General features: G+C 41.2%; 1 protein-coding gene across 1 annotated transcript in view; it reads left to right on the top strand.

Annotated features, from left to right (window-relative positions):
- Positions 1-17,257, top strand: part of ift172 (intraflagellar transport 172) — a 44,584-nt gene that overhangs the window by 5,997 nt on the left and 21,330 nt on the right. Inside the window, exons 11-24 of the mRNA XM_044049163.1 lie at positions 405-566; positions 813-866; positions 982-1,085; positions 1,846-1,931; positions 3,566-3,678; positions 5,831-5,998; positions 7,821-7,957; positions 9,638-9,745; positions 12,500-12,584; positions 12,909-13,001; positions 14,099-14,176; positions 14,250-14,498; positions 15,921-15,999; positions 17,070-17,190. Coding sequence (XP_043905098.1) covers positions 405-566; positions 813-866; positions 982-1,085; positions 1,846-1,931; positions 3,566-3,678; positions 5,831-5,998; positions 7,821-7,957; positions 9,638-9,745; positions 12,500-12,584; positions 12,909-13,001; positions 14,099-14,176; positions 14,250-14,498; positions 15,921-15,999; positions 17,070-17,190 — 1,637 coding nt within the window. The remainder of the gene's footprint in view (positions 1-404; positions 567-812; positions 867-981; positions 1,086-1,845; positions 1,932-3,565; positions 3,679-5,830; positions 5,999-7,820; positions 7,958-9,637; positions 9,746-12,499; positions 12,585-12,908; positions 13,002-14,098; positions 14,177-14,249; positions 14,499-15,920; positions 16,000-17,069; positions 17,191-17,257) is intronic.

Below are 17,257 nucleotides of genomic sequence, written 5' to 3'. Positions count from 1 at the left end.
ACGACTCCTCCCATCTCAACAGTCTCCGGTTCCCAAGTGGACTACGGTGGCCTTCGCATACTATTAAGGACATAATTCTTCTCTGTTTACATAGAAACACATATTGTAAACTAGGCTTCTGTAGAAACACGGCGGCACAAAATGGCTGCTTCCTTAAAGCATGGCCCTTGCCAAAAGTACATTTAAAAGTCTTATTTTAAGGCTGTTCTACACTTAAACAAACATAAATATGTGTAATATGTTCACTTTCTGCCTTTAAGTCCTCTAAATTTTACAAACTAGGCCCTTTGATATGAAAACGAGTCACATTTTCTGTATTAAAGGACTTAAACTTGAGTTTGTTGACTATTAAAAACATAGTTTATGTAAAACTGTACTGTATTTTCTCTTTTCTTTTCCTCCAGGTGATCGTGAAGAACCTCTCCACGGGAACCCGCGTGGTCCTGAAGTCGTACTACGGCTACGAGATAGAGGAAGTGAAGATCATGGGGAAGGACAGATTCCTGGTGGCTCACACGTCAGACACTCTGCTGCTGGGAGACCTGCACACCAATAAACTGAGCGAGGTAGGACTTCACCAGCACCACCACGTACACCTGCAGCTCCACGCTGACACAATAAAGATAAAAAACGATGTTTATTTGTAGTTTTGGTTGCATAACAACACACAGAAAGCAGCTTCGGCTCATATTTGTCCTTTTTTCTCACCTTAAATGCATTTTTTTGCACTTATTTCTCTTTGTAACACACAAAAAAGTGATTTGTATTGTTTGAATTAACGCGTTGTTTATGTCTCCTGTCTTTGGTTTCAGGTGCCTTGGCCTGGTTCTGGTGGCAACGAGAAGTTCTTTTTTGAAAATGAATCTGTGAGTTTCAAAACATAAATAAATAAATAAATAAATAAATAAAGGCCTGTCGTTAAACCAGTGAGATCATTCTTCACTTCCTGTGATTTATGTTAGTGTTTGTATGTGTTCTCAGGTGTGTATGATCTTTAACGCCGGGGAGCTGAGTCTGGTGGAGTACAGCAACAACGAGATCCTGGGATCTGTCAGAACCGAGTTTATGAATCCTCACCTCATCAGGTATAAGAAGCGTTTGTGTATGTGTATATATATATATATATATATATATATGTATATGTGTATATATATGTATATGTGTATATATATGTATATATATATGTATATATATATATATATACATATGTGTGTATATATGTGTATATATATGTGCGTATATATGCGTATATATATGTGTGTATATATGTATGTATATGTATATATATATTTTTATATATATATATATCTATATATATATCTATATATAGATATATATATATATATAAAGAGATATATATGCACACATACGTCCACATATATATGCATACACATGAAATGTGAGTCAAAATCCCCCCACAGCTAAATGCCTCATCCTTAACTTAAACCCAGATCTAAAACCAGGTCTTAAAAGGTCTTAGATACAGATGTTCATAAGCAAATAACTTCTCCTGTTTTTTTCTACAACGTGCTGATTTTAAAATTCAAATTTTTTTAAAAAGAGACTCTTTCCATATCATCCAAAATTAAATTTTATCAAAGATTCTGTTCAAACTAAAATCTTCTCCATGAACACTGATGAGTCCTCCTCAGTTGTAGTTCCCAGTTGTGTCCATGAGATGGCAGTGTTGCGCTGTAGCAGAGACGGTGTCTCAGGGACGTCTCGTCGCCCTCTGGCTCCGCTCTTCACACTGTGACGGCACCGCCACCAGGTGTCTCCTGCGAGTTCAAGTGTGATTATTATTTATTTTTTTGTTTTTTAATGAAAGTGTGTGCGTGTGTCCAGTGTCCGGCTGAATGAGAGGAAGCAGAGAGGAGTGGACGACAACAAGAAGCTGTCTTATCTGATCGACATTAAGACGATCGCCATCGGTGAGTGGAAGAAGAAATGTGGAATAAGAGAAAGTGCACACAGTCGTCAGCGTTACACATTTTAATCTTATAAACACAGATTATAATGGCATATAAACTTGTGGTTCTCCAAACAACGCGCAAAACTAGAGGAGAACGTTCCACTCTTTTAAAAAACATCTGAAAAACCTGGCTTTTTAAACAAGAAAGAGGGTTTTAAGTGTTCTGTACTCTGGTTGTTTTTATTATTTTATTATAGTTTTATTGGGAAGTGCTATATAAATAAAAGGTTTACTTACTCATTCACACATGGTATTTTAACATATACTGTACATATAAGCCTGAGGAGTTATGTTATATCTTTTTATCCACACACAACTAGTATTTTGTGAACCCTATGTTTCTGTTTTTGGGAAAAAAACATGCAAGCGTTGAGAAAACCGTGATGTCGTAGCCCCGCCTCTCTCTTGCGCTTGCGTTCACTGTCGCCATCTTTGTTGTCGTCGTCTTCTTCTTGTGTTTGGAGTTTGTTACACAGCGCGTGACCTTTATTCACATGCTCCTCGTCTTCTTTATTTCCTGTGGCGGCGTGACAGTAGCGCCGCCCACAGGTCTGTACGGTGGCCTGCAAGTGCAAACCAGTATTACAAAACACTTTTAGAAATCCCACAACAAATTTACAAAATGTTTCAATGATTTTGTAATAACGGTTTGCACTTCCAGGCCACCGTATGCACATGCTGTAGTACACATGCCAGGCCAACAGGTGGTGCTGTAAGCCTGGCGTATATATTATACGGCAGCATTTACAGTCGATTTGGGGGTGGGGTGGCGTTTTTGAGGCAAACCTTTTTACGAACAAAAACAGTTTGCGTGTGACAATATCGGAAAGTAGCGAAAAATTGTCAACAAATTTTTCTCAACTACACTCTAGCTAACTAGTAAAGTATCTCAGGAGTATCTTCCTCGCGCTGAAGTATCGTAAGTAGCAGAAACGATGAAACTTCGGGAAAACTTCTTTTAATTTCCCGGCAAGCTGAACACTGCCCGGTGCAATGCTGCCCCCCTCTGTTTGAAATCTGTAATCACAGTTTGACGTTCTTCTTTATTTTGTTCGTAGTGGTGCGTTTTGTTATAAATCATGTGAGAAGTGCAAACTCATTCAAACAGAGTTCTTTTCGCAACCTTTGCCCCTAGTGGCCATTCCCTATACTACAGCCTCCACATTTACATCACCGTTCATGTCGAAATCATTATTTTCAACAACCGTTTTTTACGACCGTTCCGTCATTAAGTTTATCTTGTTTCTACGCAGAGGTCCTGACTTTTTTTTCCCCCCATTAAACTTTCTAAACTGCTACAGCTACAATAATGATGGTCTGTATTTACAGTATATGAAGCCGGGCCGGTCACACTGAGTGGACCATCGTCCCTTTTTAATTAAAAAGTCTGTGTCAGTCGCACATCCTGTACCTGCACACGGACGCCGGCCTGATCCCAGTGCAGGCGGAGAAAGTGCTCACTCGGTCAAACACAATCACGGCTGATTATGGAAGGAAGTGTTAATTTTCTTTCACTTCATGACAGATGGCGACAGCCTGAGCGTCGCTCGCTTTAACCCCTCGTCTCCTCTCTCCTCCCTCCTCTCTCCTCAGTGGACTTGGCCGGAGGCTACAACCTGGGAACCATCAGCCACGACTCCAAGATTGACTGGCTGGAACTTAATGAAACCGGACGCAAACTGCTGTTCAGGGACAAGAAGCTGCGGGTGAGAGTGAAACCTCAGCACCCTGAGGGGCTGAGAGGGAGAGAGAGAGAGAGAGAGCGAGCGTGTCAACAGCAGCACAGACGCCCAAAGGCCGAGGCAGCAAATGTGGAGACGAGACGAGGGGTTTGTGAAAGTGGAAAGTTAACAAAAAAAAAATCCAAACTTAAACACACGAGTGCACAGTATGTGCCTGGTTCTTTTTGTGCGAGCATATCTGTCGCATTTCTGCCGAGATCTCCTGCGTTTCTGGCCCCGACGTCGCCAAAGTCGCCGCCGCACGCGCCGGTGCCCTCGGGGAGTCGCCTGCCAAGTTTGAAGCCTGTCGAGCGAACCGCTGGACAGATAATGCGGCGGTTTTCCTTGCATTTACAGGGTATAAATAATAGGAAATGCCTGGTTTACTTATATTTCCCGTGTTTCGTGAAATCATCAGAACTGAAACCGTTTCAGTTTGTGGACAAAAACAAGACATTTATGTCGTCATTTTCAAGTTTTAGGAAACGCCAAACATGACTTTCCGACATTATTTGGGCCAAACGACTAATTGATTGTGGAAGTAAACGTTACTAACAGAGTATTTGTAGCCCCAGGGCTCTATAGCGCCCCCAGAAGTCGGGTCATGGTCAGACAAGTGTCGTTGGATTGGGATGAAATTTGGTGAGTGTGTCGGGCGAGTTTCTTCAGCAATTTTTGGGAGGTTTTTGACGCGAGAGAAAGTGGCCAAAGTTGCACATCGTTGTTCTGATTTTAACCAAACTTGGTGCACTTGTTGCTCTCGTGATTCCAAACACATTTCCATTAGCTCCACCCACCCTGAAGTCGGCCATTTTGGAAAAACCAAAATAGTGCTAGTGCATGTGAACATACTCGTCATAGCCGCCTCAATTAAAAGTTTCTTTACGTCAAAAGGCGTGGCCTCAGCGCTCCGACACAGTTGAAGTTGAAATGGCGGGAAAACTCCTTTAAAATTCCACTTTTCAAAAGCTTTACCGCAACCAGAACTACATGACATTTCTTTTATAGTTAATAGTTTTTTAAATGCAAGGGAGGCATTATTGCTCCATGGCGCTCCCAAAAGTCAAGTCGTGCTCAGACAAAAGTTCCAGAAAGTCTGATCTACTCTGGCGACGTTTGGACGAGAAAAGCAAGAGATATCGGTAGAAATGCGACAGATATGTACGTATATCACTAAACGAGCCACTTTCGCCCCCTTAACCTCTTTTCAATGCTGGTTACCGCGGCAACCATGGTAGTAAACGACACACATTGTTTGGCAGAGACATGTAAAGAGCCCGGTGCAGGTGCTGTTTTGCTCGTCCACGAAAACTAAAGGAATCAATCAATTGGAAATCTTTCATTTGATCTTCTTGTCCTTTCAGACGTTTGACATAAATGCTTTAAAACACTTTATATCTTTTATTTCAGTCGCGATTGTGCATGATTGACATCACGGTAGTGTTTTAAGTGGCTGAAAATGATAGTGTCGGTCAGTGAGTGACAGTAAATCCAAAATGTTCCTTTGATTTAAAATTGAACCCGGCTGAAACTGCACAGAGCATTATTAAAGAGTCTGTGTGTGTGTGTGTCTGTGTGTGTCAGTGGGGCGATATTAAGGTAGCTGATTACAGCAGCGGTCGGTCTCTCATGCACATGCATACATATTAAGTGCATTGGGAGCTGCTGTAGCTTATAGAATCTGCATAACACAAAGTCATCAGGAGTTTTCACACAGTGCTGCCGGAGTTAAACTCTTCTGTCGGCATTTGCCGCGTGTGCTTCTCATTTATGATCTCTGGAAAAGTCAAAAACGATGGTCCAGGGTGTGACTCCCCCTTTTCTCCCTGAGAATATGGATGCATGGAGATTTTGCGCCCATATACATCTACAGACAAACCATAAATAAAAAAGAAGCAGCAACATTTTAACTAGCAGAATTCTTTTCACACGGTCTGAAAGTTGTTTTTTTTCAAAATAATATCGCTGTATCTTGATATTATTAGTGTCATGGGCCATGTATCGCGATTCCCACCTTTACTGTAAAGGCAGAGAATGAGAGAACAAGACAAAGAAGGCTAAATAAAGTGCATTTGTATGGGAAGAATTTGGAAATATCATCTTTCCTGCTCCTCCTCCTCCTCCTCCTCCTCCTCAGCTTCACCTGTACGACATCGAGAGCGGCCTGAAGACCACGCTGCTGAGTTTCTGCTCGTACGTGCAGTGGGTGCCGGGCAGCGACGTGGTGGTCGCCCAGAACCGAGGAAGCCTCTGCATCTGGTACAGCATCGACAGCCCGGAGAGCATCACCATGTTCCCCATCAAGGTACGCAAACGCCGGCTCCACCCGCACCAAAGTATGGGGGCGGTCACCCCTCAGATTATTATTATATCCGTGGCTTTGTGGTCATGTTGCCCAAGGGCTCTACAGCGCCCCCTAAGGTGAAAACAGAGGCAAAATTGAGTTCCGCCAAATTTTCCCAAACTTGGTGGGAAGATGTTACAGACCAAGACGAACAAAAAAGTTGATTGAACCATCAACTCAACTCAACAGGAAGTTGGCCATTTTGAATTTTGCTGTCCATTTTGGCGATTTGCGCCCGACGTATGAGCGAGACACAGCAAAGGTGAAAAGTTGTGGAAATGTTTGGCGCCTTCAAAAGTGAGGTCTGCTGCACTTGCTTGGGGGGGGCGCGAGAGCCCCATCGTGACTTGGTGCAGTCCTAGTTTATATTTGTAACGCTTTTTACACTATTTTTGTCACTTTCTTGAAGCTTTGTATCTCACCTCTCACTGTGAAGCTGACGGAACACGGTTTCTTTTCTCCTCCTGCTTCGATCCTGGAGCAGTGAAGTCGCTTTGGGCCGACACAAGTTTGAGAAAACAACTCTGGTGTTCTCATTAATAATAAAAACCATGCGGAGCGAGTCGGACATTCTGTTTCGCAGACCAAATCACACACACACAACAAACTGAATTTACAGTTACACATTTTACATTAGCAGAAATGACCAGTGCAACTCTTTATTAAAACTGGCATTTAAATCATGTAACATGAGCCTAAATGTATTTAATGTGACGATAACAGTGATGCAGACAATTGACGCCGGTGAGTTTTATACATAGACTGTAAATATTCATCAAAATGTCAAAATACCAATGCTGCCACCTAGTGCTGGTGATGAGAACAAGCTAACATGACAGAAACCGTATATTGGAAGAGTTATTCTGTGTATTTTTTTTTTATTTTGGCCTGGTCAATTGTCGAATGTCCACTAGTTACACTAGTAGAGATAAATGTCACCTTTACGTGTCACAAGTTAACTAATAAGACCAAAAATGTCCACATGTTAACTCATAAGATTGTTTTTGAATCTAGTCAAGCTCATTAGTTGTACTAGAGTGTTTTCTAACTTACTAGTTAACTAGTGAGTAATTTTGGTACCTTTCCCGCCGTATTGTCGAAAGGTTTGGTTCAGGTTTCCCACTGCTCCTTGAAGGTTTTTGAAAGTCGTCCTGAAAAGGAGATGGGCCACTGAAAGTGTTTGATTTTTGTGCGAGAAAGAAGTTCAGTTGATATTTTAGGTAAATGTCTCCCTTGTTTGTTACGGCGCCACTTACTGTTTCACGCCCTGCGTTGCTTGATGTGCGCAGGACAAACGTCAAGTCATAATTACTAGTGGTGTTGTGGACACTGTCCACTGTCTCTCCCTGACCGCTGACCTGAGATTCGGTGCTGAACAATGAGCGAGTAAAGTTAAGCAAGAGAGCAAATGACTCTGTGTCTCCAAGAGACAAATTACAAAGACTGACTTTGACCAAGATCCCAAGGACAATCACTTGTCCAAGTTGTCCTCACATCTTAAGCTGTGTCGGAACATTCTGTCCTTGAATTTTAGGGAATTGGTCCTGGAAAGTCCTTGAATTTGATGTCAAACAAGGTGTAGGAACCCTGTTAATTGAACTCTCTAAGTGTTTGCTTGACAGCGTTTGACATTGTTTGGATAAGAAATACAAGTGAAACTGTGCTGATGTGTTACGTTTAAAATCTTTTAAAGTCGGTACTTAAGTGCAGCTGTCAAATAAAAGTACAGTCGCGTCTAGCTGTAGCATCCACTCTTTGTAAATCATGTTTAATCTTTAATCAGGGAGATATTGTGGATCTGGAACGAGTGGAAGGGAAGACGGACGTGATCGTGACGGAGGGCGTCAACGCGGTGACGTACACGCTGGACGAAGGCCTCATTGAGTTCGGCACCGCCGTGGACGACGGAGACTACGACAGGTACGTTCAGAACCACGTGTTTGTGTGGCACCTGCTGCATGTGTGGGTCAGACTCGCGTTCCCTGCAGGAGCGAGCGAAACACGAGCGAGCAGATGTCCTTTTATCCAGCAGCTTCCTCCAGCTGCTCTTGAGGGTTTCCTCGGCTCTCCACTGTTCCGTGATTTGATGCTTTTTTTATCAGACGCCCAAGCTGTTGCAACTGGCCTCTCTTATTTTGGAGGAGCAGCAGCTGAACTCTCAACCTCAACTGAACTCTAACAGACGGAAAGAGGCTATTTTTTCTTCTTCTTTCTGACTAAAAACCAACAGATGGTTCTCTGTTGGTTTTTAGTCCTGTTTCCATCAAGTGGTGCAGTTCAGTTCACTTTGATCCGCAGTTATTTGAGTTTCTATCGTCAAAACTTGGGAATTGTACCATAATCTCCGTCTTCTTCTCCTTGTTCTTGTTGGTGGGTGTCAGGAATAGCTCATTATTTGGCAGGCAGTCTTTTTGTGAATGTGTTGAACAGCTCATTATTTTGCAGGCTTTCTCTTGGCAGATCTGGAATAGCTCATTATTTGTCATTCAGCCTGTTGCTGCATTTTATCGAACAGCTCACTATGTGGCATTCAGTCTGTTTGTGAATGTTAAGAATAGCTCACTATTTGGTGGTTTTGTCTCTTCATGGATGTATTGAACAGCTCGTTATTTGGCAATCATCTGGTTAGGTTTAGAACAGCTGTCAGTCTCTTTGTAAATGTTAAGAACAACTCACAGCGCATTCATTTGCAGGCAGTCTCTTGGCGGATGTCTAGAATCTGTCATTATTTGGTCAGTCAGTCAGTCTGTTACTGGATTTATAGAACAGCTCGCTATTTGGCATTCAGTCTGTTTGTGAAAGTTAAAAACAGCTCACTATTTGGCAGTATGTTTGTTGGTAGGTAAATATTTGGGAGTTGGACAGTTTAGTTAGGTTTAAACAGATCATTAGTTTGCCAGCAGTCTCTTGATGGATGTCTAGAATCTGTCATTATTTGGCATTTATTTGTCTGTTGCTGGATTTATGGAACATCTCACTATTTGGCATTCAGTATGTTTGTGAACATACGTTTGTGACTCAATTTCATTGTAAATCGCTTTGGTTAAAAGTGTCTGCTAAATGACATGTAATGAATTTTGAGAATAGCTCACTATTTGGCAGTCAGTTTGTTGGTGGATGTATAGAACAGCTCAATATTTGGCAGTCGGTCTATTTGTGAATGTTAAGAACAGCTCACTATTTGGCAGTCCATCCCTTGATGGATGTGGAGAACAGTTCACTATTTGGCAGCCAATACCTTGATGGATGTGTAGAATAGATCACTATTTAGCAATGAGTTTATTGGCATGTGTAGAGCTCACAGCTCACCATTATCACTGTGCAATGATTTTTTCCCTATAAATCAATAACAATAGTATATTTTGATTTAAATGAGCATTTTCAACAACATTAAATCATCAAAATCATACACTTATTATTGCACTTCAATCAAAAGTATAAAACGTACAGGAAATTTACTAGTACTAGTAGAAGATTAAAAGACACATGTATACAACAGTGGATAATTAATAGATTACACTGAGTTTTAAGGTAAGATATAGATGTGTTAAAAATCTGTGAAAACACATGAATGTGACTGCGCTTGTTTTTTTTTTACAGAGCCACAGCTTTTCTGGAGACTCTGGAAATGTCGCCAGAGACTGAAGCCATGTGGAAGACGCTCAGCAAGCTGGCTGTAGAAGCACGACAGCTACACATCGCAGAGAGGTCAGCGCACGCACACACACACACACACACACACACACACACAGAGCCCCTTCAAACTAAACTAATTACATTCTTTATCAGTCTTCTTTGTAACTGTGAATTATCTTTGGGCCTGGAGAGAATGAAGACAACAGGGGAATGAAAACACACACACCCACACACCCACACACTCACACACAGGTGGGGTGCTTGCTGGTGGATCTGTGGTAAAGCGGTTTATCTTTTAACTGAAGGTCAAGGGTTCAATTTCCCACTCGGCTTGTCTACATGCCGATGTGTCCCTGCTGGGAAAGACACACATAATCCCATGTGAGTGAGTGTGAAAGATGTGTGATAGAAAAAGTGCTGCACACTTCATACTCAGTATGAAAGTGTGAGCAAACGGCAAGTGACAAATCCTTAACCTTCACCATAACCACAATTCAAATACTTAACTTAGTTCCTCAGAGAATGAGGTTCTGCCTCATTAGGACCAGGTTTTGGTCTCCATGAGGACTACTAGTCCTGACAATGTCAGTATTCATGACAGAAAAAAGGTCCTGAAGAGGCAACAAATACGAGAAGATACACGCAGTCTGGTTTCCATGACTTCAGAGAACATCACATTGACTTACATTCATTTCCACCATAATCTCCGTCTGCTTCTCCTTGTTCTTGTTGGTGGCTGTAGAGAATAGCTCATTATTTGGCAGGCAATCTCTCAGCGGATGTCTAGAATAGCTATAGTTATTCAGCCTGTTGCTGGATTTATCAAACAGCTCACATTTTGGCATTCAGTCTGTTTGTGAATTTTAAGAACAGCTCATTATTTGGCAGTCAGTCTGTTGGGTTAGGTTTAGAACAGCTCTTTATTTTGCAGGCAGTCTCTGTCTAGAATCTGTCATTATTTGGCAGTCAGTCTGTTGCTGGATGTATCGAACAGCTCACTATTTGGCAGTCAGTCTGTTTAAGAATGTTAAGAACAACTCACTATTTGACAACTTTGTCTTAACTTTAAGTCTTAACTCATAATCAGCCATTTTAAGACAGAACCTACCTGAGGACCAGCCAGAAATGTCGTCCCTTATCTTAAAATGTCCCGACTTCCTTAGGTATACAGGTTTTTTGGCGCTCACAAAGATACCCATACAAGTATGCATGCGCGCGCACACACACACACACACACACAGACTGTGTCCCTGCCTGACCTCTTAAATTCATTAATCATCAAAGTCTTGTTTTTTTTAATAAGCGTCTCTTCTTCTTCTTCTTCCCATCTTTATTTCTCTCTGTTTTTGAGAAACTTTTCCACTTTTGAATTCCGTGTCATTAATTATGGATAAACACGCGCTCTTCGTTAGGCATCGGCCTGATTTGCATAAATCATGAAATGGGGGGGGGGAGGATTTTGTCTGGAGTGGATAATGTTAATGAGGACAGGAAGCAGAGTTTTTATTTTATTTAACGTTTATTCTCTCTTTTCCCCTGTCATGAATTGTTCATTAATGTGACGCAACAGTTCACAGAGATTTGGTAATCAAGTGTCCGAGCGCTGCGACAAGCCTTTTCATTCCTCTGCCGCTCACACTGCAGCCAAACTAAAGGATCATTAGACAAAACCTCCCAATTCATTGCAGTTTTTCCAGAAAAGTATTTCGTACCCGCGAGCGATTATCTCAAGAAAATCTGGAGGAAATTTCGTCAAATTTGGTCCAAATGTTCATGTGGAGATGAATTGGTTAGAATTGAAGGTAGAGGGTCAAAGATAAAGGACAGCTTGACCTTGAAAAATCATGTTTGTGAACACAACATCTCGGGAAACGTTCACTTGGACTCATTGATGAATTGGTTAGGCTTTGGAGGTTGAAGATTGAGGCCAATGTGATCTTGCAGAACATGTACAATCTTGTGACCGCAACATCACAGGGAGTTTCTTTAAATTTAGTTTCAAACGTTCACTTGGACTCACTTGGATGAATTAATTGACTAGAGTTGGCGGTCAAAAGATAAGGTCACTCTGACCTTACGCGCAGCGTTTTATGAACGTCTTTCGTCAAATTTGCTCCAAATGTTCACATGGACTTGTGTGGCGATGAATTGGAAAAAAATGAAGGTCAAAGGTCAAAAATAAAGGGCAGTTTGACCTTGCAAAACATGTTTGGTTGTCAACGCAACATCTCGGGAATTTCTTCACATTCTGCTCCAAACGTTCACTTGGACTCATTGTTGAATTGGTTAGACTTTGGAATTTGAAGATTGAGGCCAGTGTGACCTGGTGGGTTTCATCTTGTGAACACAACATCTCAGGACCTTACTCACATGTGTTTGATCTTGGGAACCCAACGTTCTGAGAACATCTTTACGTTTTGGTGCAAACGTTCCCTTGGACTCAAAAATGAACTGATTCCATTCTGTTGGCTGAAGGTCAAAGTTGCTGCTTCTCATTTCCACTGCTTTTTTTTTTTATCTGAAATATTTGCTTGACTCGAATGAACCGAATTTGTTTGAAATCAGTGCAAATGTTCACTTGGACTGATTGATGACATGATTTTAATTTTGGTGGCTGTCTGCATTATTGAAGGTCAACGTCAAGGTCACCTCAACACTGAACGTTCTTAACCTTTAGAACGTTCAATTATTTTATAAGGTTAGCAAGAAAATGTTGTTGTATGTTGGAAAAACTGGGTAAGAAAAGTTAAAAGTTTTGTCGTTCATTTTGACTCGTATGTTTTTCACCTGCTCTCTCCCTCTCTCCCTCTCTCCCTCTGTCTGCAGGTGTTTCGCAGCACTGGGCGACGTCTCCACCGCTTCTTTCCTCCACCAAACAAACCAGATTGCCGACAAAGTGTCCGATGAAATGGTTACGCGCTCAGATCTCCGCACTCTGACACAACACAGCACTTGAAAAAATATATACAACATGAAATAGTTTAGAGGGCAAAAGAGAATATTAAGATTCCACTCTGATGTTCAGTGGCTTCATATTTAAACCATTTTTCACTCAGCCAATCCTGAATATTTCAACGTTTGTTTAATGATGAATGATTCTCGTGGCGGGAATAAGAAAAAACACTGGAATCAACATTGAATAAATAACTGATGGCTGAAGATAAAACATAAAGAATTTAGTATAACATACATCATACTTTATGTGTGTGTGTGTGTGTGTGTGTGTGTGTGTCAGGGAGGAGATGGGACAGTCCACTACCAGGTCCAGGCCCACATGGCCATGCTGGATAAAAACTTTAAAGTGGCTGAGATGCAGTATGTGGAGCAGGTGAGTCACAACCAAACCACCAAAGACACATTATGTTTTGTTTTGCATTTTTACTGTTTTTATTTTTAAAAAGCACAAAAAAATCATTTGATTTGATTCAATCAGTCACTTTATGTGTTTACCTGATCTAGTTCCTTAATGTTAACCAGTTAATGTTAGTTACATTACATGTCATTTAGCAGACGCTTTTATCCAAAAGAGACTTACAATGGAATTGAGTACAATCAGCCGGGGGTGGAGTCTAACTTGCGACCATTGCGACCATGATGTCTTTCGCACCCAGGGTACAGGTCTTAACCACTGAGCCACTCCACTCACTAGATATGAGTACTGAAATATTCTACTCAAGCACTACTTCTACTACTTAAGTACAAGTAAACGTACTGCTCCTCATCACTCATTCACCTGTCCTCAACTGTCCTCATCATTCATTCACCTGTCCTCATCATTCACCTGTCCTCAACTGTCCTCATCATTCACCTGTCCTCATCATTCATTCAACTGTCCTCATCATTCATTCACCTGTCCTCATCACCTGTCCTCAACTGTCTTCATCATTCACCTGTCTTCAACTGTCCTCATCATTCACCTGTCCTCAACTGTCTTCATCATTCACCTGTCTTCAACATGTCGTTCACCTGTCCTCATCATTCATTCCCTGTCCTCATCATTCATTCACCTGTCCTCATTCACCTGGCCTCAACTGTCCTCATCATTCATTCACCTGTCCTCATCATTCACCTGTCCTCAACTGTCTTCATCATTCACCTGTCTTCAACTGTTCACCTGTCCTCATCATTCATTCACCTGTCCTGGCTCTCAACATCTTCATCATTCACTGTCTTCAACTGTCCTCATCATTCACCTGTCCTCAACTGTCTTCATCATTCACCTGTCTTCAACTGTCCTCATTGTTCACCTGTCCTCATCATTCATTCCTCATCATTCATTCACCTGTCCTCATCATTCACCTGTCCTCAACTGTCTTCATCATTCACCTGTCCTCAACTGTCCTCATCATTCACCTGTCCTCATCACTCATTCACCTGTCCTCATTCACTCATTCACTGCCTAAATGATGTGTTGTTTTATTGCAGAATGCCATAGATGAAGCCATAGAGATGTACCAGGAGCTGCACATGTGGGACGACTGCATCGCTGTGGCTGAAGCTAAGGTGAGAATAACAAACTCAGCCCACTGTGACGTCACCATAAACACAATAATGATTGGAATCAAACTTTGTGAAGGGTCACCCGGAGCTGGACAGCCTGCGCAGGAACTATTACCAGTGGCTGACAGAGACGGGTCAGGAGGAGAAGGCCGGCGAGGTGAAGGAGAGTGACGGAGACTTCCAGGCCGCCATCAACCTGTACCTGAAGGCCGGACTCCCGGCCAAGGCTGCCCGTCTGGCCCTGAGCCAACCGGAGGTCACCGGCAACGCCGACACCGTCAGCCGCATCGCCGTCAACCTCGTCAAGGGAGAGTTTTACGAGAGGGTAAGTGACAAGTGACAAGTGACCTCTCTGTTTAACGTCAGGTTGAGCTGTGCAGAAGAGGATTAGAGAAAGAAAAAATTAATAAAACAGCATGAATTCTCAGAATTCTGGCTTCTTTAATCTCAAAATTCAGATTTTTTCTTTAATCTCAGAATTCTGACTTTTTCTTTAATCTCAGAATTCTGCTTTTAATCTCTAATGTCGTAAAGTAGAATTTTTTGTGGCACTGACTCAAAGTTAAAAGTTAAAAGAGATTATTTGAAGGGTTAAAATCCCACATTGAATGCCTCTTTTATCCTCCTTTTGTTCTGTACTTTCTGAACATCTGACCTCATGTTGCCTGTAGAGAAGAGAAATCTCTTCTTCTTTAGTTTCTGTCTTGTCTCTCTTTCTCCATCTGTGTGTGTTTTCTTTCCCCTGCTGCTATTTTTCTCACTTCAGTCTCTCTGTGTACGACGTCTGTGTTTATGTAACGGGAGAGAGAATAAAAACCCTCGATGTTTCCCCGCTGGTTGTCACGAGTGCAGGTGGTTAGACGTCAATGCAGATGCTGATGAAGACCTGTTTTCTTCCCACTATTTTTTTTAGTTTTTCACAGACATTTAATAACATGAAAGAGCTTTTGAAACGGCTTTTTAATCCACACAGCCCCCAAAAAAGGGGGGGCTTTTTTCCACATTTCTCTAATGTGGAAAATGTGCTTGGAATGAGCAAATAAAAGTAAAATCAGCTGTTTGAATGTGGCAGAATCTGACAGTAATTGCCATAATTTGACTTATTTTTCTTCTTGTTTTTGAGCGGTGGGAACCATTTTTGTTCCAGGCAATGTTCCGGGGGGGATGTTTAGCATGTAGGACCAGCCCAGCTTCCTTTCCTTTGTTTTTTTCTGTAATCTGGACTGGACTTGACTCATAAAATACTTTATTTAGCTTCTAAATCTTATGAGATGCCTCTTTTAGTGCAATATTACACACAATACACATTTTGCTGGTAAAAAATCAGCATAAAATGAAAACAAATGAAAACAATGAAAATTAAAATGAAAAAAAAGAATTTGGAAAAAAATACTCAAGCAGACTAGGATTACAGTGCCACATAGAGGCCTTTTTTTCCCACAATGCCTGGTCTCTCAGCTCTCAGGTTTCAGGTCTTTCTTAAGCAACGTGGTTACCAAGCAACCGGTCAAACATCCGTACTTCCCTCATTAATCCTGCTCATGTAACAGCACCTATACTTCTCTGGCTTCACACATTAAATGTTCTATCACTGAGGTTCCAATTCATTCACTTATGAACAAAATGTTTCTCTTTAATCACATTTTAATCGTGAAAAAAGGCCAAAAAAGATGCTGAAAAAGTTGGTTTTAAGACAAAAAAATCTTTTCACGAGTCACAATAAACAGATTTGTTCCGTGTCTTAAAGGCAGGAGATCTTTACGAGAAGATCAAGAACAACCAGAAAGCCCTGGACTGTTACTGCAGAGGAGGAGCCTTCAGGAAAGGTAAGGTGAAAGGTTTATTATGGTAAAAACGTTGTTTTTAGTAAAGAAAAAACAAGAATTTGAATAGATTTCTTAATTATTATTCAAATCTTTCTGGCCCGAAACAAATGAATTTGTCATTAAAACAAAAATAAAAAATGTGGCCCCTGCAGTTGTTCAAGTTCACATGATTGTAAATATTGTAGAGCTGCAATGACGACGTGTAATTAAAACCATTTTCTCAGATTTTTCAGCTTCTAATATTAGTTTTTGTTTTTCTCCATATAATTAAAACTGAGTAATTTTAGCAGACATTTCAAAACATCATTTCGAGGTTCGATCAACATTTCTTTGTCACATTTTTTCAACTAATTACTAATAAATGAATAAAGGAAATGATTGTCAGATTAGGAAAATATTCATTAGTTGTGGCTCTAAATTGGTGTAAATTATCGATATTTTAAGGGTGATATTCAGCTTCAGGGCGGCAGAATGTCTTTGAATGACTGCACATATGACTCACTGTTTAACCCTTTCACGCCGAAAATGTCCATTATTTCAACCATTAAAGGATTGAAGAAATTATCCCGTGACCAAGTGTTTTTGCCCAATTTTCCAGAATAGAAAGAAAAAAACACTGTGGTTGAACAAGAACAAGTGTTAAATTTGAAACATATTTAAAGCAATATTTGTTTGAGTTTTTTGTCTCAAATGTCCAAAAACAGGCAAAAGACGCTGATTTTACGGCTTCCTGCATCGGTGCGAGTGAAATTACCATAACAACCACACGTTGGCACTGACGTGCAACTTTTTTCAAGATATTAAATTAGAGAAGCGATATCTCAAGGGTTCAGTGGAACATAACCCAGCTTTTATCCATTTTACAATCTAATCTAATTCAAGATTCAAGATTCAAGTTTTTATTTGTCACATGTGGATGTACAAGTACACCCCCAGTGAAATGACTTTACAACAAGCCCCTTGTTGTGGGGCTTGTTGTAAATAATGTGTCTAATCTTATCTCTGGGACAAAATGTCTCTGTCATATTTCGATTGTGATATAAATGTCCCTCTCTTCCTGCTTCCTGTAGCGGTGGAGCTGGCTCGCGTCGCCTTCCCGGGCGAGGTGGTGAAGCTGGAGAAGTCGTGGGGCGACTACCTGGTCCAGCAGAAGCAGATGGACGCCGCCATCAACCACTTCATTGAAGCCGGGTATGTAAGAGCACAGCAGAGGACAGGACAGACAGAGGGACAGAGAAAAGACAGAGGAGACTGTGGA

The sequence above is a fragment of the Solea senegalensis genome, linkage group LG17 (assembly GCF_019176455.1).
Source record: "Solea senegalensis isolate Sse05_10M linkage group LG17, IFAPA_SoseM_1, whole genome shotgun sequence".
Lineage (NCBI taxonomy): Eukaryota > Metazoa > Chordata > Actinopteri > Pleuronectiformes > Soleidae > Solea > Solea senegalensis.
Note: the sequence above shows the minus strand (reverse complement) of the source record. Positions and strands in the feature narration are given on the sequence as shown.